This window comes from Micropterus dolomieu, linkage group LG08 (genome assembly GCF_021292245.1).
Source record: "Micropterus dolomieu isolate WLL.071019.BEF.003 ecotype Adirondacks linkage group LG08, ASM2129224v1, whole genome shotgun sequence".
NCBI classification, from domain to species: domain Eukaryota; kingdom Metazoa; phylum Chordata; class Actinopteri; order Centrarchiformes; family Centrarchidae; genus Micropterus; species Micropterus dolomieu.
The window spans coordinates 5926801-5949935 of record NC_060157.1 but is presented as its reverse complement, the minus strand read 5'-3'; the positions used below and the strand labels follow the sequence as shown (position 1 = coordinate 5949935).

The 23135-nt window shown below is 40.4% G+C and overlaps 2 protein-coding genes across 3 annotated transcripts in view; both read left to right on the top strand.

Annotated features, from left to right (window-relative positions):
• Nucleotides 1–23135, top strand: part of fitm2 (fat storage inducing transmembrane protein 2) — a 58460-nt gene that overhangs the window by 7552 nt on the left and 27773 nt on the right. The gene's annotated exons all lie outside the window — the stretch shown is intronic.
• mical1 (microtubule associated monooxygenase, calponin and LIM domain containing 1) lies at nucleotides 788–22568 on the top strand. 2 transcript variants are annotated; one of them, XM_046055160.1, is made up of 26 exons: nucleotides 788–928; nucleotides 1499–1580; nucleotides 3669–3953; nucleotides 4642–4849; nucleotides 5908–6015; nucleotides 6184–6279; nucleotides 6456–6611; nucleotides 8287–8387; nucleotides 8636–8893; nucleotides 9379–9494; nucleotides 10889–11015; nucleotides 11315–11384; nucleotides 11606–11753; nucleotides 12013–12203; nucleotides 13220–13326; nucleotides 13629–13685; nucleotides 13791–14046; nucleotides 15288–15355; nucleotides 15644–16454; nucleotides 16601–16713; nucleotides 16789–16902; nucleotides 19091–19184; nucleotides 19735–19828; nucleotides 20070–20143; nucleotides 21147–21336; nucleotides 21584–22568. In XM_046055160.1, the coding sequence occupies exons 3-26, from the start codon at nucleotides 3696–3698 to the stop codon at nucleotides 21588–21590; spliced, it is 3822 nt and encodes a 1273-aa protein (XP_045911116.1). In that variant the 5' UTR covers nucleotides 788–928; nucleotides 1499–1580; nucleotides 3669–3695; the 3' UTR covers nucleotides 21591–22568. The 2 variants fall into 2 exon arrangements, 1 of the variants encoding a protein (XP_045911116.1); XR_006825855.1 differs by lacking the exons at nucleotides 13220–13326; nucleotides 13629–13685; nucleotides 13791–14046; ... (7 more) ...; nucleotides 21147–21336; nucleotides 21584–22568 and adding an exon at nucleotides 1785–1840 and having other exon boundaries at nucleotides 10889–10975; nucleotides 12013–12155.

Genomic DNA, 23135 nt, shown 5'->3' with positions numbered 1-23135 from the left:
TGATTTACAGCAGTGCCGTCTGTGTGGACCCAAAACAATGAGGAAGTAAAGACTGTCAACAAAACACAAGGATGTTATAAGTAAGTTAGTAAGGGTGTTGCCAAACAGTAGGCTACGTGAGTACACGTACATAGTTAGTTTCCACCGTTGTTGTAATGTAGCTCATACACCTATAGGCTACCACAGATCAAATAAAAAGGGTATATTATTATTATTATGATTATCATAATGATGATTATGATAATGGTGATTTATTATTATTATTATATCATTTTATATACTTATTATACTATTCTTATTTTTAAATACCTGTAATACCAGGAGAGATGATTGGTAAAAGTAATAATAACAAAATAGATATAAAATAATAAATACTATCAGAAAGGCGCATGTGTTAAGCCCCATTTACCGGTAGAGGTGCGAAGGTGAACCCTGCGGGGCGTGACCAAATGCACTCATACCTTGATACATGAACCACAGACGAGTAACATAAGGGTAACATAACATATAAATAAGAAATAAAATAAATAAGTGACTGAATAAATAAAATTAAATGTACAAATTGCTTGGACAGCGTGTTGACAACGTAGAGTCAATGGCAGATACCATTCATATTTTTATCAGTGAAATTGAAACTTGCATGATGCCCCCAGGATAGCAATACCACCAGAATATCACTCCCACCTACTTGATCGTCACGTGCGCTGTGGCGTGCGCTGTGCTATAGACTGCATAAAAGAAGTGCTGTGCCTGTAGCTTTAGGAGAAAGTCCCGGAAGAGGCTCCACTCGTGGGGTGTGAGCGCGAGGTGCAGGTTGACCTACGCGCACTGCTTAACGTTACCTGTAAACAAAGACAAAACAAAACATGGAAACGTCAGCCAGCATGCAGTTTCAAGGATACTCTCTTATAGCACGACTTCAACGCTGGTAATGTAACTTCAGGACGTATTTGATCATTTAACAATGCTCCTATTTGACTTAAGGGCAGATTTTTTGTGTGTCTTACCTTTGTTTTAATTACACGGGGAGATTCTTGTTTTAAGTTTTAAGGTTTGTCACGTTCATGTCCACTATAAATGGATGAATGAATGCTGGTTGCTCTATTTAAAACCATATTTTAAACAGAGCAGCATTGACTTGCTATGACAGATATGCGTCCACATATCTGTCATAGCATGTGAGTGTTCTTTTAAAATCTGCTAGCACTTGGGGACGTGTTGTCAGTGCAACCTCCTGTGCCACACCTTCCTGTTCATTTATCATTCCTTCCTACCATTGTGAACGCTTACATTTAAAAGGGTATGTTTTAATGTATCGGCACAAACCGCTGTGGATGTCTGTTGGAGCCAGATAAGTTCAGAAAATTACATTTCTTTCTTTTCTTTCCTCTCTACTCTCTATCCCTCCCCCTCTCCCTTCTGTTTCTCTCTCTCTCCCTTCTGTTTCTCTCTCTCTCTCTCTCTCTCTCTCTCTCTCTCTCTCTGCAAAACCTGCCAGGCTGGAGATCAGCGTTTGATCCAACATCCTGATACACACAGTGTGGACAGAGGCACTGCTCAGAGTTTACACATGTAATAAGGTGGGTAAATCCCATCCAATCCACCAGCTCTGAGGAAAAGCAGGTCAATTCACCTTTAAATCCGGGTTGCTTCGTTCTGATCTTGTCCACAGTATTCCTGCTAAAACCCGCCTCTTCTTTATTATTGCTTAACATGTGAGATGATGATGGTGTGTTTGTGTGTGTGTGTGTGTGTGCGCGTGCGCGTGTGTACCTTTGCCACAGATGACACTTAATTCAGCATGACCATCTGTCAACTATATTTAGCAGTGTCCGGAAAGGTAATTTTAACAATGCGGAAACTAGTTTTTGGTTTTATGTTTGTTCTTGTGCTGCTGTACATCTTTCAAGCTAGTTAAAACAGAAAATATAGCACAGAGTATAAATACAGTAGCCTCTTTGGGAATTAGATAAAAGTTTCAAGATGATCCTCTGGAGTTATTTTTAGTTTTGACAGGCCATTTCATTCTTTGGGAATGTTTTTTCTCTGGTAGAGACACTGGCACCATTTGAAGAGTTTCACTGTGATGCAATCTTGATTAATTATTTCAGACCAAATGTAACTCTACACTGTATGTCAGGAGGCTTATTTGCTTGCTTGTGCTTGTTTCTACACTGCAATTAACGAATAAGGAGACAGAAGATGGTATGAAATGGCAGTTTAAGGATTTACCATATAATTATCCTTCACAAATCTCATGTTTTAAATGCCTCATGAGAAATATTGGTTGCATCAAAGCTGGATTATGTTCACTTGAGCTATGTGTTAGGTCGGTATCATATGAGTCTCCATGAAGGCTTATCAAACACCTCTAGAATTGTTTGCCATTGTATTTATTGTAGGCGGTAGCTTGTTTGAGTGATTGTAACTATATGCAACAGAGAGAAATGTGGTAATGCAGTAAATAGGAAGCAAGAGAAGATGTTTTTTCTCAGTGAATGTCTACAAATAACTGGTATCAAAAAGATAATTAATAAAAATGTGAGGGAGGAATGTTAAAGCAGTTTAATGCTGTTTCCATCAGGTTCACACAAGCACAGTCATGCACACATGCTTCAGTGGTCTGTGACTGTAATTATAGGCTATGCGTCTCACGTGGAGGACGGGGGGGCTGTTAGTGTTATCATCAGGAAGTAATACATGCATGTTGGTTATAGAAAATGCCACAACTTGCTGATACGGGTAAAACAAAAAAAAGGTGCTAGATGTAAACTGTAGAAACAGAGCTTAAAACAGTGTCCTTGTTGTTTGAGTATGATATTGACATAAATGATTAGCATGTTGCCTGTGGTGCCACTAGTTTTTGAAGTGAACTACCTTAAGTAAATGTTGCCAGTTGTGAGCTCAGATTGTATACCAAAAGGCTCCAATGTAATTACTTGAGTACAATCAGGCGATATTTGTTTCCTTGTCTTACATTATAGTCAAGTGAATGTCTGTTGGTAGGACAAAGAAAGTCATCTGAAGACATCATATGTTGAATGTTTTTCACTGTTTGTTTTATGTTCTGTTGACCAAACCATTAATTAAAAAAATCACCAGCTGCAGCCCTACTTTAGCCTTAAGCTTTGTCTAAAATAATACATGGTGTTTCATTACACTGAACTGCAGATGTTTGTCATAGCGTGATACAATATTCTTATTAAAATCCAATATTAATTTCATCCATATCACCCAACCCTAGGTAACAGTTGATCTTGCTTTTTTGAGGTGATAAACAGTCATTCCAGTCCAAACATGTGGGACAAATTACATTCACACTATGTGTTTTTAGCCATGTGTTTCCTTTAAATTGTGTACTCTTGTGTACTGAAACTGACACACGTCCTGAGGCAGGCAGTGTGAGAATGACACATTGCCTGTGGGTAGGCTATTCAGTTCAGAGCAGACTTAAAAAAAGATAAGATACAGGGAAGTTGGTAATGAGTCAGCAAACCAGGTGCCAAAAAAAAGCTTGACTAAAATGACTTCCCCTAGCATAGAAGGTAGAAGACTTTCAGCGCTCGACCACCTCAACAAGGGCTTTGTAACCCTTTGATCATTTACAGTAAACATTTATTTCCTGTGAAAATTTTCTAAAACCATGATATAACCTCCCTCTTTCACAGTTAATCAACAAACCATCATCCTCCACTATGGCGAGCCCGGACCCTGTCAACCCTTCACATGCTACATTTGACAATTTCATCCAAGCCCAGACTTGTAAGGATGTGAAGCATCACTTTGCTGAGCTCTGCAGGCAACTGGACATCAATCCCAAGGATTTCAGGAGCTTCTACATCAAGTTAAAGGAAAGATTGAACTATTGGAAGGCCAAAGCCCTGTGGACGAAGCTGGACAAAAGGGCATCTCACTCAGATTACCAGCAAGGAAAAGCCTGCACCAAAAACAAGGTACTGGCAAGTGGCATCCAGTAAATTTTTGTTTCTGTGATTAGAAATACACTACACTAGGTTTTAATTAAGTTCAATTTCATTCTTTCCTTTTTTCTTTTTTTTTTGTTAATTTGCGTAACCTAATTCTTAATTGCTTCATAACGACAATGTATTACAAGATTTCACCCACCGCTTAACTGGTAAAGATCTAAATGCTGTTTTTGAGGCTTGAAACTCCAGAATTATTTAACCAGATATTTATCAGATTAAAATATAATAATTTAATATAAACAATGGTACAAAATATATAATATCTGTTGCTATTTTAGCTGAACCCAAATTATTCAAACTGTAATTTATTACCATACAATTGTAATAATGACTTAAGAAGGGGCAATGGATCAGTCCTTGCCTATCCGTCTGTTTAACATGTAGATTTTTGGGCATTTGCTGCTGAACAGAGTTAAATCAACCTTGTCAGCAATCTTGTCAGGTCCTTTCCAGCAATTTCAAAAATCATACTGATTGATCTATGGAGGGTACTACATCATTTGTTTTATGTGACAAACCAACAATGTGACAACCACAATGTGGGCTTGAGGTTAAAAAACAGGACTTTGCCCCACAGGAGGGCATAAAAACATTTAGTTTGACTTGATTTTCTCATTCTTTGACTAGCATCTAATTCCCACCTTCTCTCCCATAGTGTCTTGTGTTGGGTGCAGGGCCGTGTGGGCTGAGAACGGCCATCGAACTGTCCCTGTTGGGGGCTCAGGTGGTGGTGTTGGAGAAAAGAGAGTCTTTCTCCAGGAACAATGTTCTACACCTGTGGCCCTACACTATTTATGATCTCCGGGGGCTCGGAGCCAAGAAGTTCTACGGCAAATTCTGCACTGGGTCTCTGGATCACATCAGTGAGTAACTAATTACTGTGCTTAATGGACTGTCTTTTACTGTGACCCGGGTCTGGTGTTGTTTTGAAATGCTCTCGTTTGTGCTGAAATGATAAGCTGATTTCTCGATTTGACTACAGAATGAGAGAATGTATGGCATGTACATAGTTTGATAGAGTATGAAACAGATCAACTTTATTACTATAACAAGGCCATTACAGGTGGCATTTATTATTTGCTCCATCTTCTAAAGTTCCCATACATTTTGAATCCATATGTTTTATGACAGATGCTCAGGTTTCAATGGTGATACAATTACAGGGGAACATCCCTGATTGTTAAACATAAAATACTGTTTAGAGGTCTTGAAGGACTGCAACATATTTTGAAAGAAAGTTGTATAAAGCCTTTTGTGGCTCCAGAGGGAGGTGCATGAAGTCTGGTAAATTTCCTTAAGTGATCAGTCTGAACTTGACTGAACAGTACAAGTTTGAAAAAGACAAAAATCTGGGGGTGTGGTAAGAAAGAAGTGAGCTTATGAGACAGCTGTTGCTCCTCATCGCTGCTTGGGGCTCGTGGCTACATTAGCTGCAGCTAGCATAGTGCACCCAAATCACACCCAAATCTCAAACTGAAACGTTGGTGGTTAAGTTGCACTGTGAGTAATGTGGACACCAGGTTTTGAGACAGAAGAAGCATGGTTGTGCAGCATTATATATATTTTTTTTCAATCAATGGTGTGCTTAGGACTACCTTGGGATCTTTGGGAATTTCAATGGCGGAACACTGCTTTGGGGGAACCAAACTTTGACATTACCAGAATTGACAACATTTTAAATTACTGATCATTACTTTGGTTTTCTCTGTTCTGACAAAGCAGCAATTTCTGTCTTACCTTTTAAGTCCAAAAAATTGATAGATGAATCTGTTGTTATTTCTTTGAAGTGAAAATAATAATAAGTTGCAGCCTTTGCTCTCTTTTTTAACTTTCTGCTCTGAAAGACTGACTGTATATTGAGTATCTTGTTTTTTTTTCACACACATTTTCAATGAAATACCTCATACATGCATGTTTTCAGGCATCCGTCAGCTACAGTTGATTCTACTGAAAGTGTCACTTCTCCTCGGGGTGGAGGTGCACACCGGAGTGGAGTTTCGGGGCTTGATTGAGCCCTCAGAAGAAAACGGTATTTACACTAACCAGCAATCACTCTTCCTAATTGTTATTTTCAGTATATCATCAACAGTTGTTTTTACGAACCAACAATATTTGCGAACCAGCAGTATGTAAAGCAGTAAAGTTATTATGAAATATGCCAAGGCGCATCACACATAAAAGTTTGTGTTTCTGATAGGTTGGATGGCTAGGCTGCACCCTGGGTCTCATCCTGCTGCACACTTCCAGTTTGATGTCTTCATCTCTGCTGGAGGAGGCAGGTTTGTTCCTGAAGGTGAGACAAAGACAGACTTCTGTTTCAATAGTGGGCACAAACAACTGCAGTTCTAATTTTGGCCTGACTTGGGTGTTGCACTTAGTCACAAACCGCAACCTTCCTCCAGCAGCCATATTAAATAAGTGAACTCTCATCAGCCCAGTTTCCTCTTTTCTTCTTTCCCAAAATATCAGGTTTCAAGCACAAGGAGCTAAGAGGCAAGCTGGCTATCGGCATCACTGCCAACTTCTACAACAGACACACCGCTGCTGAGGCCCAAGTAGCAGAGATCAGCGGTGTGGCCCGCATCTACAACCAGAAGTTCTTCCAACAGCTACTAACTGAGACGGGTAGGAATCCATCTGACATTTACAGTCATATTCAGCTGGATGGAAGAGGGCATCTTGATTTGCAGTGAAGCAGCTTCCTACTCTGCTTTAGTTTTTAAAATTGAAGCATGAAAAGAGAAAATCAAATCAAACTAGACAGAGACTGCTAGATTTTGAAAGTATCTAACAGAAACAACCCCACCCCCTCCCTTCAGGCCTCCCTCCCAAGCCACTCCCCTAAACACACATTTTTATGCTCAGTGAGTGTATGGGCAGAGTGTCAGGTTGGATATGTAGGAAGGTGCTGGATTTTTGTTTATTTTTGTATCCGAGCATTTAATTTAATGATTGCTGTTGGGATGTAGAAACAATTTTAATAAATATAACAAAAAGATATTGCTGCTGAAATAAATTCTGGCCTAGCTTTAAACTATTTTATACCACGGCTTGCGCTGAGTGAGAACGTGAATAATGAACTCACTGAATCAGAACATTTCTAATAAGAACATCAGTGCACTTATTTTCATTTATTGTTTGCCTGCTGTGCCTCACTGCATGCAACCCTGAAGGCATGAGATAAATGTTCACACTGTTTGGTTAGGTTCAATGTGAAGTGTGAAAAGAGCTGCAAGACTGTGAATCTGCGTTCCAATTTTCAATTAATTTCCTGTGATAATGTTAACTGTGATGAAATCCACCCCTCTTCCTTCCTACTACTCTGCACCTACTGCAGCTTGATTTTGAACAAACCTTACAGGAAGTGTGTGTCACCTTATATAACCCTGATCACATCTAGTTAAAATTATTAGCTTGTGTAGTGTCTTAATTCCAAGTAAGGATGTTCTGATGTCTGTAAACAAACATTAAAGCTGCCCTGTGGAATTTTCTCATCAACAAACAAAACTTACATTAACATGATTCTCACTGTGTGCATCCTTTAGGTCAAACAGACACACTGAATAAATTTCCCTCAGCATAAGATATTAGTATATTTTGTGTACTTCTTGTACGGGAGCACTGGTACATTTCTTTGCGCATTATCGCCACTAACTTTAGCTCTCTCTCTTTGTAGGTATGGGAACATCCATCTCAAAACAAAAGTTTGACATTTTGGGAAATATGCTTCTTTGCTGTCTTGCAGAGAGAGACCTACACCACTCTCATCTGTCTATTAAATAGAAGTCTACAGCCAGCAGCGAGTTAACTTAGGTTAGCTTAGCTTAAAGAATGAAAAGGGGAAACTGCTAACCTGGCTCTGTCAAGAAGACAAAATCCCCCCACCAGCACTTCTAAAACTCACCAATTAGCATGTTAAATCTGAACAAAACAAAACAGCGGAAACACCGGGAAGTTACTTAGCACAGTCTAAAGGATTAAGCACTGGCCTCCTATGCCAGTGCTTAATCCAGTGTCTGTGGGTTTTGAGATCTGAGGTGGTGTAGCAGAGTGGTGCAGCAGTAGCGTATGGGCCCATAACCGAGGTCGATGGCAACGACTTATTAATTCACTTGAACTTCCATGTGTCTTCATCTGCTTCCCCATCCTCCAGTAAATCCAGTAGAAAAAGCATAAGCAAATAAGCTAATGATACAGAAAGAATCTATTTTTTGATGTCAGCCTTCCTGATTCTCCCTCTCTCCCTCTCTCTCCCTCTCCTTCTATGCTCACCATGCTCTCTCTCCATTTTCTATTCCAGGTATTGATTTGGAGAATATTGTCTACTACAAAGACGACACCCACTACTTTGTCATGACTGCCAAGAAGAATAGCTTGTTGAAGAAGGGGGTCATTAAACAGGTGAGAACAACACATCCATTACCAAGAAAAAGTGGGATTTTTTATTGGCACTAGCTGCATCTATGGTGAGTAAAGAAAAAGAAACAAACCAGATGGATGAAACAACCATGCAGGAGAGAACCGTCAATCAACACTTCTTTTTCTGCAGCCTGGCCTATTAGCCAATGCAGCAAACCAAGTATAAGACTTGTCAATCAGAAAAAGGTGCCATGACTCATCAGATCGCACCTCTCACTCTGTCTCGACAGGACTACAGTGATGCAGAGGAGCTGCTGGCTCCCGCAAACGTGGATCATGAGGCATTGTGCCGCTATGCCCATGCTGCCGCCTACTTCTCTACAGGTGGCAAACTGCCTGACCTCCAGTTTGCTCAGAACCACGCCGGCAAGCCAGACGTGGCCATGTTTGACTTCACCTGCATGCACCGGGCTGAGAATGCCTCTCTGGTCAGGGAGAGGAAGGGCAAAAAATTGTTGATGGCTCTTGTTGGAGATTGTCTGGTGGAGGTAGGGGCAACATTTTTAGTTATCAGGTGCATATTTCCTCTAGTTCATATTTTTGATGGTGATGTCAGTTGGTTGGTCTGCCACTTTGTTCTAGACTGAAATACCTCAATAACTATGGATTACATGGACTTTTTATGTAGCTCCACCCGCCAGTTATATTTTTCAGTTATCCAGTGAAATGGCTCAACATACATAGATTGGCAGAAATAGTTTTACAAACATTTATGGTTGCCAGACGATGTAATAGGTTTGGTGATTTACATTTTGACTAATGCTATCATCAAGTCAAAAAATTTGATGGTAAATATATTTATGTAGTGTTTGAAAAGCTTGACAGCTTTTTCTTTCTCTGGCCCATAAGTTTTAATAAGTGGCATGTTTCTTGTGTGGTAATCACTCACTGTATGAAATGTGTCTGCTCTACTTACCAATTGTGAGATTATGTTAATGTGGTACAATGACTTCTTATGCTCTGCTCTCTGCAGCCTTTCTGGCCTCTGGGTACAGGTATTGCCCGTGGGTTTCTAGCTTCTTTTGACACAGCATGGATGGTGAGGAGCTGGGGCATGGGGGTCCCACATCTCAAGGTCCTGGCTGAGCGGTGAGCTGGCTTCCTAAAACTACTACGAAGCACAAAGTACAGATAATTGCATTTCATCTTTACATAATGAGCAATATCATGCGAAACACACATGATGCAAGTACTTCCTGTTTCTTCACCACCAACACCAACTGTAGGCTAATTCAATGAAATGGTGCATTTTCAAAAAGTGAATGTGTTACGTTCTATTTGTTAGACACACAGTGAAGACCATACACTCTACTATTAGTACAATATTTGGTTTTAGGGAAACTGACATAAGGATTTAAACATTTAGAAAATGAGTATTGAAAATAAAGTATAAACATTCATCAGTATGATTGTGCATGTCCTCATCAACAACACCTCCCATCCTGAGATAATTAGTATGATAGGTAGATTTTTTGATTGTAGAGGTGTGACAAGGAAAAACAATGAGGCTTTTGGCACTCTAGGTTTGACACAAATCACCTTTGTCCATGAAATGTGCCGATTTTGAGCTTTTGAAATTTACAAGACAGTTAAAAGTTACTAGAATCAAAAGATTAGATGATTAAACAATGAAATATGTTGTGGTAAGCCTGAGGAGAATAGAGAATAAAGTGTTTGGAACCATTCTGGTTAAGGTCAAAATAAATAAATACAATACAGTATGGTGTACCTGCAGATTCATTTTATACTAGGCAATGCCAAACATTTTTTACACATTAAAGGAATTATTTTATTCTGTTCATCTAGTGTGCAGTCAGAAATGTGTATTTTCAAGTGATCTCTAAACTCACCCAGTTATGTCATCACATTTTTTTTTTTTTTTAATGTCACTTTCCTTTTTCATTGCATCTCTGTGTTTCTATGTGTTGATTGTAGGAGTGTGACGAGACACTTAGCTCACGAGACAAGACGGGATTTTAACACTATTTTTAAGAAATCTTCAATGCTGAATCATATGAAAATTTTGAGCATTTAACACTTAATTTTCTGCATTCTGTTGAATTCTTGTGATCAGGCAGAAATCTCACCACAAATCCACACACATGTCTACTTCTACCTCCAATTAAGTGCAGTTCACAGTGCCAAGCAGAGCAAGTTTGTGCTTCTGTGTATAGACATTCATATTGCAAAACTCTACCAGCTACTTTACCAATGGTCACAGCTGTCTGGACTCCTAGTGTGAGAGCAGGTTTACTTGATTACTATCACGGCATACGCTGGTTACGGAACAGCTGGGTGAAGTTATTCACTAATCACTATTTGATATGTGCCATGAGAGCATGACAAAAATGTCAGTTGCATCTCACCAGACAGCTTTTAATCTAACGAGAAATCTTGTCATGTTTGATATCTCAACACACCTCTTGTTGACTGATTTGGTTGGCTCTGAATAGTGCTGCTTTCATTTCTTCACAAATGTACAGAGAAAGTGTCTACCAGGTCCTGTCCCAGACCACACCAGAAAACACCAGCAAAAACTACGCTGGTTACAGCATCAACCCCAAAACACGGTACATGAGAGTCAACCTCTCCTCCATCCAGACCAACCAGGTCAGGACTGTTATCCTGTATTTACTCAACACAGATTTGAATCAGAGTCACTTTAATAATCATGGAGGTTATTCAGAGATTACAGTCTAGTAGACACAGTCATGTAAAGAGAAGCAATTTTTGGGTGCAGACAGTATATTTTACTTAAAGTATAATTATTATTGGATGGCTTACAGCAAATAACAAAGTCTTGCAAATCTTGCTGTGTTTCTGTTTGATGAACTCCATGAGCTGGTAAAAGGTTAATTTATTCTGTGATCTCTGAATGTGTTGACTAATCTACCTGTCACTTCATTTAGGTGCTGCACCTATATGATGTGGATAAATCCAATCCAAAGAAACAGAACGTGTTTTCTCCCACACGGCAAGGTCAGCTGTTCTTAACTGTACAGCGTGTGTGATTTTTATTCTGGTTATTTTACTTTTATACTCAGCTGTTCTGAGTAAGCAGGAAGTGCTTTGTGGCATTGTGGCTCTGACACGCCATTTAAAAAAAAGACAAACAATTTCCTCACACCATTTTTTACATATCAGAGATGGATTGTGAAACCACAAACGAAATATTTGTCTGTCCTATCTTGTTCTATCAGATTCAGTCAGTGGTTGTGAAGAGTTGTTGAAATGGTGCCAGAAACACACTGCGGGTTATGAGAATGTGGATGTGAAAGATTTTACCCAATCCTGGACGTCAGGGCTGGCTCTGTGTGCTCTAATCCACCACTTCAGACCTCAGCTCATGTGAGTCGCTCCCTCTGCATTAGCTTGGTTTTCATTTGACTACACCGCTAACTAGAAACTGTAGGATGCTGTATAAATTATGTAGCAGTTTAATGGTGTTAATTTAACCCAGTTATTTGAAAGAAATAACACATTTTACCTAATTAAAATCCATGACTAACCAAACAGTAACCAAAAGCTAATGTAATGATAATCCTTGCTGTGAAAAGACTCATAAATAATACTGTAGAATAATCTCAGCTTTCTAATTCCGCCACAGTAACATGTCGTCCCTGAATGAGTCCAGTGCTGTTCACAACAACCAAATGGCTTTCAGCATCTTGGAAAAGGAGCTCGGAATCCCACCTGTCATGTCTGCCAGTGACTTAGCCAAAAAAGGTCAGATAGACAAGCTGTCCATGGTCCTCTACCTCACCCAGGTCCAAAAGGCCTTCACTGTCGCAGCAAAAGGTAAAAGTTGTTGAAATGTGATATTCACATGGGTAACAAGACAAATGCCAATAAGCACTTTGCAATATACCACAATTCATGTTTTCATTTCATTATGTCATTATTAATGCTACTGATATATTTCTGAAGATGGCTATCGGTGACAGCAGCATCAGTATTGCATAACTTGGTTTCTTAGACACTGCACAGCATTAGCATCACCTTAAAAGGGTCAGGTGTCCTCCCACTGAAATGTGTTGAGATGTTGAGAAGTGATCAAATCGCTGCTGTCTCTTTAAGAGCTTATTACCCAGAATTCATTTGGCTTAAGTGGCTAGTGCTGTGCTCAGAGCCAGCCTCTACTGGTTGTGCAGCTCTTCTGCACTAAAGCCAGCCGAGCAGCAGACAGAGCAAACGGTCACCGTGTGGACCTGGCTTATCAGGGTCTGATGGGACTGGCATCCCTTGAAGGGGATGTACTATTCCTGCGCTGAAGGAGGATTTTCTCCCGGCAGTTTGTATTAGAGGTATTTTTACAGGCTGTGTAGCATGAGGAGTTTGTGCAGTGTAAATGTGAGCCCAGCGTTTGGAGCTCTGAATGAGCCAAAGTGGGTGTGATATACGCTCTCTGTGTCTGATGCTGTGCTGCTCTGCTTGGGATCTGCTGACTGATGTGCAGGCAGGAGGGAGCTGTCACTCTCCGATAACCTTATCTGAATGGTGAAAGAGGGGGAGTGGTTGTCAGATGTGGAGCTGAAGAGTTTTTATTTGGATTGACAAGTTAATTCAGTTGCTGTGACGCCACAGAAAATGCAAGAAAGAGGGATTATTTATATTTCTGACAGAGTATCCGACATCAAAGCATATACCTTGAAGATAATCAGAAAGGTACGATCAGCAGCTGTATGCAAAGCTGCAAGTAGGCCAACATCAATGCTTAGACTTCTTTAGGATTGCAGCCTTTTATAATAGTACATAAAGTGAAAATGTTGTGTGTCCTTCTCTGACATTTTTCTTTCCTTTTCTGCTGGCTACAGACCCTGCAGGCATCCTGCCATCGTCCAAGCCTCTGACTCTCTCCCGGACACAGTCAGCTGTGCTTTTCCTGAACAAGCTGAAGCTCAACTCTCTGCAAAGACGCAAGGTACGCCCACTGTGACTACAAATCACTGTTTACACAGCACAGAGAAATGTTTGATAAAGATATTTTCAAACACACTTGCATGTTGGCTGGAGTTCATGTCTGGGCCTTCGGACTGTGTTGTTGTGCGGTCTGTGACTCACATTTTTTTTTTTTTTTTCTGTTATTTCGCTGTTTAGGGCCACATTTGTTAGTGCTTCCTAGTTAGTCATTTAAATGGTTTGAGTGTTTGTTTGAATGTTGTCCACATAAACAACATAATCAGGTCATATGAGCGTTTATAGTTTTACTTATTTTCTCTGCAGGAAAAGCTGGCATCTTTGAAACGAGAAAGAGAGACAAAGATGGAAGATGTGGCCAGTGTGAGTTGTGTTTAAGTAATGAAATTTTACTCTGGAAGCTTTGTGTTAACTCTCTTCTTGTTTTGTGAAAATTGACCTGAATTTAACCTCCACCTTCTCCCTCAGATGGAGGTGCTTCCTGTGTCCCCTGAGCTCAGTCCTGAGCCTGAGCCTGAGCCTAAGCATGAGCCTGAGCCTGAGCCTGAGCCTGAGCCTGAGCCTGAACCAGGTAGCAGCGAGGAGTGTTACTTCTGTGGTCAGAGGGTCTATGTGCTGGAGCGTGTCAGTGCTGAGGGCAAGTTTTTCCATCGGAGCTGCTTCACCTGCCATCAGTGCTCCATCACACTCAGGCACGGAGGATACACCTTTGACCAGACTACAGGTGAGTACTTACTTTCTGTAAGACAAGGTTTCCCAAGTGTCTGTCCATGTTGGGTGTAATATTTGGTCTTTTTTTAGTAGCCTCTTGTTTGCTTATCCCTCGGTTGAAGCACTTGATGCTGTATTGTTGAGTATAAAGCATTTGTATTTCTGGTATAAACACCTGTGCTATAACGTGTTCTCTCAAAGCCAGACTAAGATTTACAATAAGTGAAGTACCATTTATTTAATTTAGTGCTGGGCAACGATTAAAAGTTTTAATCGTGATTAATCGCATTGTTACACACAACATTAAATAATGAATTCTAAAGTAGTGTAGGATAAGTACAAATAAGGTGCTTTTTTCCAGCAGTGTTCCCTTTGCACAGTAGCAATAAAATATTTCTTGTAAATCTCAACTTAAACATTAATGTAATCAAATCAAATATTAAACCAAAGCTATTTGCCACTGCCAGGGCATTACCTTTTCTTGTTAAAGCAAGTTACCATCAGAGTCCACTTTTCTTGGGGGGGGTTTCTGAACAGGGATCAGCAGAAACATTTTTCTTTCATCAGGGAGCAGCATAAACAGTCTATGTTCAATCAGTAGCAAGTTCCCTGTTAGAGTGAGGTGAAGTGGTCGAGCAAGGTGTACCGACAAGCGGGTGCGTTCCCGTGAAACTTTCGCGGTCATGCTCGCTTCACATACACACCCACCAGCTGCCGAAGTTGTACGCAACACGCAGCACAAATCGTTGGAAGAGAAACTGATCCTCTCTGTTTGTGAGTTTCCGGAATCTATTACTGTTTACAAAATAGGACATCAACAGGAGGGAATTTGCATGGCAGAGCATCCCCACAAAACTAGATGAAGGCCTAACAGGTAAAGTTATGTAGCCTATAATTTTAAATTAAGTTCAACAGCTGTATAGCGCACAGAAGCCCTCCTGTGGCCCATGGTTCCACTGTATGTGTGTTCAGAGCCAGTGAGCAACAGACTTTCAAAATAATAATTTTGTTTTTTAAAACTGCGTTAACATGCGATAAAATAATTGTCTGCGTTAATTAATTAACTCGTTAACCCGTGCCCAGCCCTAATTTAATTATTTGTATAATTACTCATTTGTGCTGAGAACCTTCTTAAAGGGGTCTCCATTTAGACCGAAAGCCGATTAATCATTTAAGAAAACAGCAGGGGGTTTCCTCTTGAGCACGTCAACGTTCACTTATCCTTTAATGTTTCAATCTGTGATGTCCCCTCAGGGAGATTTTACTGTGAGCTGCATTCTGAAGAGCTGGAGCTGGAAAATTGGGCTGAAACATCTTGCAAGGTGGGTCACTGAACAGAACAGATGTAAACCATTCTGTTGCTTGCTGCTGATGATGCAAGACTCCACATTGAATCCTCGTCTTTGTCATGTGCGTGTTGCACAATCTTCTGTTGCATTTTTATATCATCCTGCTGGTGTCTAGTCCGATGTCATCAGCCTGCAGGGCTGACTCGCTCACAGAAGTTATGCACTACTAATGAGACTGTTTGTGTCAAAGCATATGTAGTCTGTGGACCAAGACATATTAAATGGGGATGTGTGCTCTTTCTATGGCATTTCTGTATTTAGGATAGTGAAGGACATCACAAAGGCGCAAATGAAGAGAATGGGCTTTCCAGTGATTATACACCTTCTCCATCTGATGAGGAGTATGAGCACACTCTGGACTGTGGCCTCTCTATTCACACAGAGTCACATAAACCTGAAGGACAGGACCACCATATACTTAAATCCAAAGAAGAGCCTCAAGAACCACAAGTATCAAAAACTCCCACAGATCCTAAATCTAAAACTGAGGTAGCAGGACCCCCTGAGGAGAAAGAAGAACTTCCTACCACGATGCCCTATCCTGTCCCCAAGCCCCGCCACTCTCGGCAAAATGTACCTAGCCCTCAGCCCTCTCCTCCAAGAGCAAAACCTCGCACAGTCCACATTTTCAACACTTCGACTACAGAAAAACATTCCTCTCCAACCCCTACAAAAGAGGCAGCACAAGACTCCCGGCCGAAGCAATCGCTCCGAAAGCTTCAGCTGACCGATGAGGAGAAAACCCAGCTGGTGAATCTTGAGAGTTTCAGCGCCGACTCAGACTCCGAGACCCCTGGTGGATCCTCTTCCTGCTCCTCTTCCTCTGCAACTGCAGGAGGTCCAAGCCCCCCTAAACCAGAGGGCCTTGATGGGCAAGAAGAGGAGGGCTACTGGAGTGGGAGCACCGCTAGTCACATGCGGGAGAAGAGGAATCGACGCTGCTTCAGGAGAAAAGAGACGCCAAGTGGACAAACCAAAGTACGATCCAAGTTTTCCCCCTGGAATCTCTCTTCCCCGAGGATCAGTAGAGACACCCGGCTCAGTGTCCACATCAATCATCCTGGCAGAGTGGGTAAGTTGAGGACTCGTATTTGATCTTTGATGTAGAAAAGCGGTTGCAGGGACAAGACGTTTACTGTGCTGTTTTTGAGATCTAGGTCAGTCTGAGTTTATTAAAACTTTGTACAACATCTTTCTTGTTTGTTTTTTTTGCCGCAGAAACAACATTCAGACATGTTCACAGCCCCTCAGAAGAGGGTGTTGATGGAGATGATGACGACGATGATGATGAGATGTTTGGACAAGACGATAGTGACTTATTTGATGAGAAGGTAAGGAGAGTAATGGAGCTGATGTTACAGCATTTTGCATGATGTTAACTTACAATACTGACACTTTGCCTGCAGTTTCAGACGGTGCCATCAGATCCTGTTGAGGCTGAGAAGTTGGAGTTGATGAAGATGCGGACACTGGAGCGGCGAGCCAAGACGAGCGAATTACAGCGATTGCGCAAAGCCCAGGTCAGAGTTCCTCTCACAGTGTCACAAAACTCAGTTTGTCTGTTTTATTCAACAGTGGCTTTGCGAACTTCACTCAATGAAGCAGTATACTGAATTGAGCCTGAACTTGCTCAAACATTTGTCAGCACATTGAGGATAAGAAGTGGAGCAGTTACGTTTGTTTTATGAATATTTGTTGAAATTATATTTCTTCAGATTTCTTTCCTATTGATTTGGTGGCACCTATGGTTACTAGTGGTAACAGCAAGTGCTGTTTAAAACTACAGGTCCCAGCATTACTAGCACTTTACCAGCATTACCAGCACTACTTTGTCAGATATACAACAGAGGAGCAACTGTTTACAGTGCAAACAAATAAACTCAAGTTGTCTTGAAGTCAATAACTGGCCTTCTTCCATCATACCATGAGCAACTATGGTCGATTTCATGCCGCACAGTGCGCACGTAGTTTTCCACACAACAGCAGGGCACAGTAAAAGGAGTTACCTTGCTGATGAATTGGACATGACGGCTCTTCATCTAAAAGCTCACTATAGCAATCTTCTTCTCATCCCATTACTCCCTGCAATATTTAAAACATCTTGGTTTGTAGACACACTTTTGATGAGCAATAACTGTGACAAATACACTTCCTGTGGCTCCTTCACAATAAAAGCCACCTCTTGTTACCAGTTAAAGCTTTTAATGTGAAGCATCAGCAATGGGAAGTGTCTGGTTAGCATTAGAAATAACTTAATAAACTCTGATGATAATAATAATAATAATCTTTATTTGTAGAGAACTTTTCAAAAACAAGTTTAAAGAGGGAAGAGGTCTAACTTGAGAATAGATTGGTGCATAACACCATATTGGCACGACAATAAGACGACCCCACCTTTTCTAACACCCATTTTTAAAAAGCTAAATACCTTTTGAAGATATAAAGCATTTTCAGACTAGTCCTGTTGGGAATGTTTCCCAGAGATACTTGTTTTTACTTGTCAGGAACTCATTTCCTACGTGGCAGAAGAATGAAAAATAAAAGGGATAAAATAAAATGAAATAAGATCAGGAAAGGCTCTCCTATAAAAGTATGTTTTAAGAAGGGACTTAAAAGAGTTCACCGACTCAGCCGACCTGATTTCCTCGGGCAGGCTGTTCCAGAGCCTCGGGGCCCTGACAGCAAACGCTCTGTCCCCTTTAGTTTTCAGTCAAGACTCTGGAACAGACAACAGACCTCTGCCCGAGGATCTCAAGGTACGTGCTGGTGCGTATGGGACTAAAAGGTCAGAAATATAATAAGGCGAGAGGCCATGAAGAGCTTTAAAAGTGATCAATAGAATTTTAAAGTCAATTCTAAAACATACTGGGAGCCAGTGTAATGAAGCTAAAATAGGAGTAATGTGGTCATATTTCTTTGATCTGGTTAAAAGCCTGGGAGCTGAGTTCTGGACAGTCTGGAGTCGATCAATAGATTTTTGGGTTAAACAAGTGAAAAGGCTGTTGCAATAATCCAGGCGTGATGAGATGAAGGCGTGTAAAATGGTCTAAGTGTCCTTAAAGGTTAACATAGATCTAATTTTTAAAAACATGATTGAACAAGCTTTGTGGTGTGCTGCTCAAAATTTAAATTACTATCAAACCAAACACCAAGGTTCTTTGCAACAGGCTTAATGTGATTTACTAGAGAACCAGCAGATGGCAGTATTTGCTTTGCTGAGGGAGAAGGAGCAGCACAAACGGAGGCTAATGTCAAATTAAAAACAGTGATGCTGGATCACGTCTATGAATATCAGGTCATAGTTATCCGAGGAAGGTTAAAATCAATGGCAACTGGATATGGTTGAAGATACTTGAAGATGTTTTAGTCAGAACTGAAGAAGCCCCTTGTATGAGAGGCGAAACGTCTTAAATCGTCAACCACGTCCAGTGGGCCCCTTTTTTTTTTTTTAACTCTTTGTAAATGCTGGATTACACAACATGCAGTGTTTCCTGTGAATCCCTCATGCATTAGTAGGCAACTTGAACCCAGCGTGTGAATGACTCCACCACTAACGAGGAAAACTATTATATAAATAAATGATTATTAGATGTAAATATATTGACTGGCTATTGCAATGATTCTATAATCTTAAGGATAATAAATTAAATGTATTTGCCAAAATTTGCTTGAGAACATTTCTGACTCTTTCTTGTTTCTGTTGTTCAGTCCATCCAGAGGAGACTGGAGGAGATTGAGGTGACCTTCAAGGAGTTGGAGGACAAGGGTGTAGTGCTGGAGCGAACTCTGCGAGGAGAGGCTGGTAAGACAGAGTTTTTCCATTGCTGATATACTAAAGAATCCTCCTTTTAATTTTGAGAGATTTTCAAGGTTTGTAATGAAAAATACCTCTATTTCTTAAGACCAGAATGGTTAAAACTGATTTTCACAAGATTGTATGTCCCAATATAACCAAACGTTTTTGCATCATGTTGGAAGACTTTTGTAGTTTGCAATAAATTAATTCCTTTCTGTTTATAGAAAGTGAACGGTGGAGAGAGAACCCAAAATGAGCCAAGACATTTACTAAATCACACAAAAAACACTAGCATTGATGGGTTTAAAATGTTAAACTTGGAACTTTATAAGTCAGCTTTATTCACATGGAAAATCTCCGGAAACAGAGATGCGTGCTCCCAGTTTCTCTTGAGACACACTCACTCACATGGATGCTGTGTCACACACAGCACATACATCTTGTTCCACTATATCTAGACTTTCCATACAAACCTGTCTTCCCCCTCTCCCCCAAACTTTCCAAACAAACACACTATCCCACACAAATATCCGACCACTGCATTTTTCACTTCCAGGCAGCAGCGATTCTCCTGAAATGATCGAGCATTGGATCCAGCTCGTCCACGAGAAGAATGCATTGGTTTCAGAGGAGTCTGACCTCATGGTGGCGTAAGTGTACACTTCTGTTGGCTCACACATAATAAGTCATCCTGGGAACATAACACAGACTTTGTGCGGAGTAGAAGTGACACAGTAGCCAGAAGGTCTATAACAGCAGACTTCCACCTCAAAATACTCTGGTTATTGTTTATTCTCACCGTGGTAACAACCAATTATCTTTACAAACTGACTGTATTTGTCTTATGGCTTAATTATGACCTGACTCAGGTGATGTTTAATTTTTTCTCAGGTCTCGACAGCTGGAACTTGAAGACAAGCAGAGCATACTGGAGTTGGAGCTCAGGAAATACATGGAGATGAATGGTGTGTATGTGTACTTGTGTGTGCACACATGAGCACATTTGTTGTTGAAGTTTCTTGAACGGGCCTATTGATTTTGAAGCAGGTAGAAGAGAGCAACCCAACCTAACAAGCACCAGCTGTGTTTAGTCAAGGCTTTAAAGAAAATGGTTTCTCCTCTAATGAGAACATCAGTGCTGTGGCATTGTACGCAGGATTGGGTTAACAGGACAGAAATGTTTGTAATATATGTTATTATGAGATGATACTTGTTTGTATCATCTCATAATAACAAACTCCCGTCTTTGCATTTGAAAAAGGGAGGTTTGTTTTATATTCAGGGACATTTACAGTATGTGTGTAACATCAGATAGAGTCTAGAGTGTTGCATTATGGGTTGTATGTAGCCTTCATGTTCAGTTAACTTTAAGGAGTGATCTCTCTGCAGCCAGTATGGACAGGACGTACAATTAAAGCAACGACCAGTGCTTTCAAAGTACATGTGCCCAGTTTCCCCTACAGATGTTTCTGAGTTCCTGACAAGTAAAAACAAGTATCTCTGGGAAACATTCCCAACAGGACTAGTCTGAAGATGCTTTATATCTTCAAAAGGTATTTAGCTTTTTGGCCACTTTGCAGAAACATGTTTTTCAACACAAACTAAAATAGTTGCTTATTTTCACATAGAGCAGTTAAAGAGCAAGGTTAGCGTTCATTTGGAGTAGTGTTTGTCCACAAATTTCAAAAGTCCAATATTCACTCTTTAGCTCTGTCTGCTGTTTGATGCTTAGTAGGTAGTGTTCTGTGGGTTTTGAGAGTTGCTTTGGCCAGAGTGAACCAAAACCGTAAAGTTGTGGGCTGGCGGACTAAATAATGAACTGTAATTCGCTGTAAAGCTGAGACGTTCACTACAAGAAAATGAGCCCTTTTCACTGTCACATTGTTTTCACATTGTCATTGATATATTGTTGCTATTAAAATATTGATTATAGCGTTTTTAAAGTGTCCATATGTGTTTGTCTGGCAGACAAGACATCAGAGCAGCAGGCAGAAGAAGAGCGGGTCCTTCAACAGATGATCGAGGTGGTGGACATGAGGGACTCCTTGGTGTCATTTCTGGATGAGAAGAGGCTGAAGGAGATGAGCGAAGAGCAAGAAGCCTTCTCCATCAGGGAGGCAAAACGGCACTCGAAGGCAGGAGCTCAGGTTCACTGGGCGTAAGGCTTTCTCACACACACACACACACACACACACACATACACATACTCAGCATAAACCTGTATGAACTGTCCAGTAGATGGGAGGGCATCTACTTTACGTGCGACTTGCAGCTCTCAGACTTGGAACCTGAAACTTTACTTTTAAAAAAAGCCAAAGATGATGCAGAACAGTTGCAGAGGGTAACCCACAAGCGTTCCCTCTTTATCCAACTACGTGGAAAAGTTCAGGCTTTTTTTTTTCCAGAGGCTGAGTGGATATCAGTTGCAACCCACCCCCTAGAGGGAGACATAAGCCTGAAGATCTGAGGCTTTGAGTTGATGCGTCCAACAACTCTCTGGCTAAGCCGTGCCTGCCGAGATACTGGGGTCATGGCAACGACCACACATGGAAAAAGACCCCTTGTGTCTGCTTCACTATTTAACAGCCACCACACAGCAGGTAGTCATTAACTAGCCTGGCACTTGGCCTGGTTTGGTGTATAAAACGTGACTAATGTGCAAAGCCAAGACTAAGCAGCATGACATTACAATGGTGTGGAACCTGCGGTATTTGGCTTTGGAGCCTTAGAGATAAATCTAGGTTGAAAACACAGGATGGAATGTTTTTTGGAAAATACTTTGATGTTTATGTTTATTTTACTTGTGACATCATGAATAAGTGCTTCTGTACACAATGACATAATATACATATCATAAGTCTATAAGTATTTGTATATTAAATAAATTTTAGAAATGATGGTGGAGAAAAGAACAAAGAGGTAGTTAAAATGTTAAAATTATTAAATTGTTATTAGTATTCATGATTTCATTTTAATTACCAAATGTACTTCTCTTTCATGAATTTTGTAGCACTTCCTGCTGTTCACCATGTCCTTTCCTGATAGCATGTTGGATAGTAAATCTCAGGGGTTGATGGTTCAGTCCTCTGGGATCAGAGATGGGATTTTCAACAGTCGGCTGCTGTTTAAGTGGTGGTGTATTATATGAACACGGGATTTGGGGGGGGGTGAATGAGTAACAGACTTAATGTACTGGTTCATCTATTTATAAATGCCGTCATTTAGCATTTGCTGGTGTTCTTATTCATGTGCTAGCAGAATAGCCAAAATCAAGACAAAGACCAGTTTGTTGTTAATGAAAAGGAGCCTTATATATTCATTGTTCTGCTGCCATTTTGTGCCATCTGGATGGCATTTCACAGTATATCAAATAAAGATCATGCACTTTGATGTTTTTAGGTTGGGTTATTTTTTTTTTATGTATTTGATAATGACATACACTGAGGTCTTATGGTGTTACTAATGCATGTCCAGTCTCAGGTGTTTTGTAAGTTGTTATTATTGCAATAACCTTGGCCATATACAGATTTCCCCTGCTATTCTCACTCTACTCTAGGATACTCACTTGTCCCTCTAGATTAACAGTTAACTTAAGAAGACAGTGACACTTGAGAAACTCCTCAGGTCATCAGGGATGGAAGAAGTATTCAGATCTTAAAACCTAATAACACAATGCTAAAATACTCTTCCAAGTAAAAGACGTGCATTTAAAATATGACTTAAGTAAAAGAACAGAAGTATTATCAACACAATGTGTTACATTGTCACAATAATATTGGATATTGATAGCATATTAATATTGCAGCAAGTCGATGTGGGGCTAATTTGACATTCTTTTTGGTAATATAATCTATTAAAACATCTTATATCATGAGATACTTTATAATCAACATTTACAAAGTCACTAGGCTATAACTGATAAATGTAGTGAAGTAGAACTGTAAAGAAACACTTGAA

Excerpts from the sequence above, each read along its gene's own strand:
- mical1 (XM_046055160.1), top strand. The coding sequence starts at position 3,696 with ATGGCGAGCCCGGACCCTGTCAACCCTTCACATGCTACATTTGACAAT. Across the intron at positions 11,385-11,605 it reads GTTTTCTCCCACACGGCAAG|ATTCAGTCAGTGGTTGTGAA; the intron begins GTCAGCTGTTCT and ends TTGTTCTATCAG. Across the intron at positions 14,047-15,287 it reads CACCTTTGACCAGACTACAG|GGAGATTTTACTGTGAGCTG; the intron begins GTGAGTACTTAC and ends ATGTCCCCTCAG.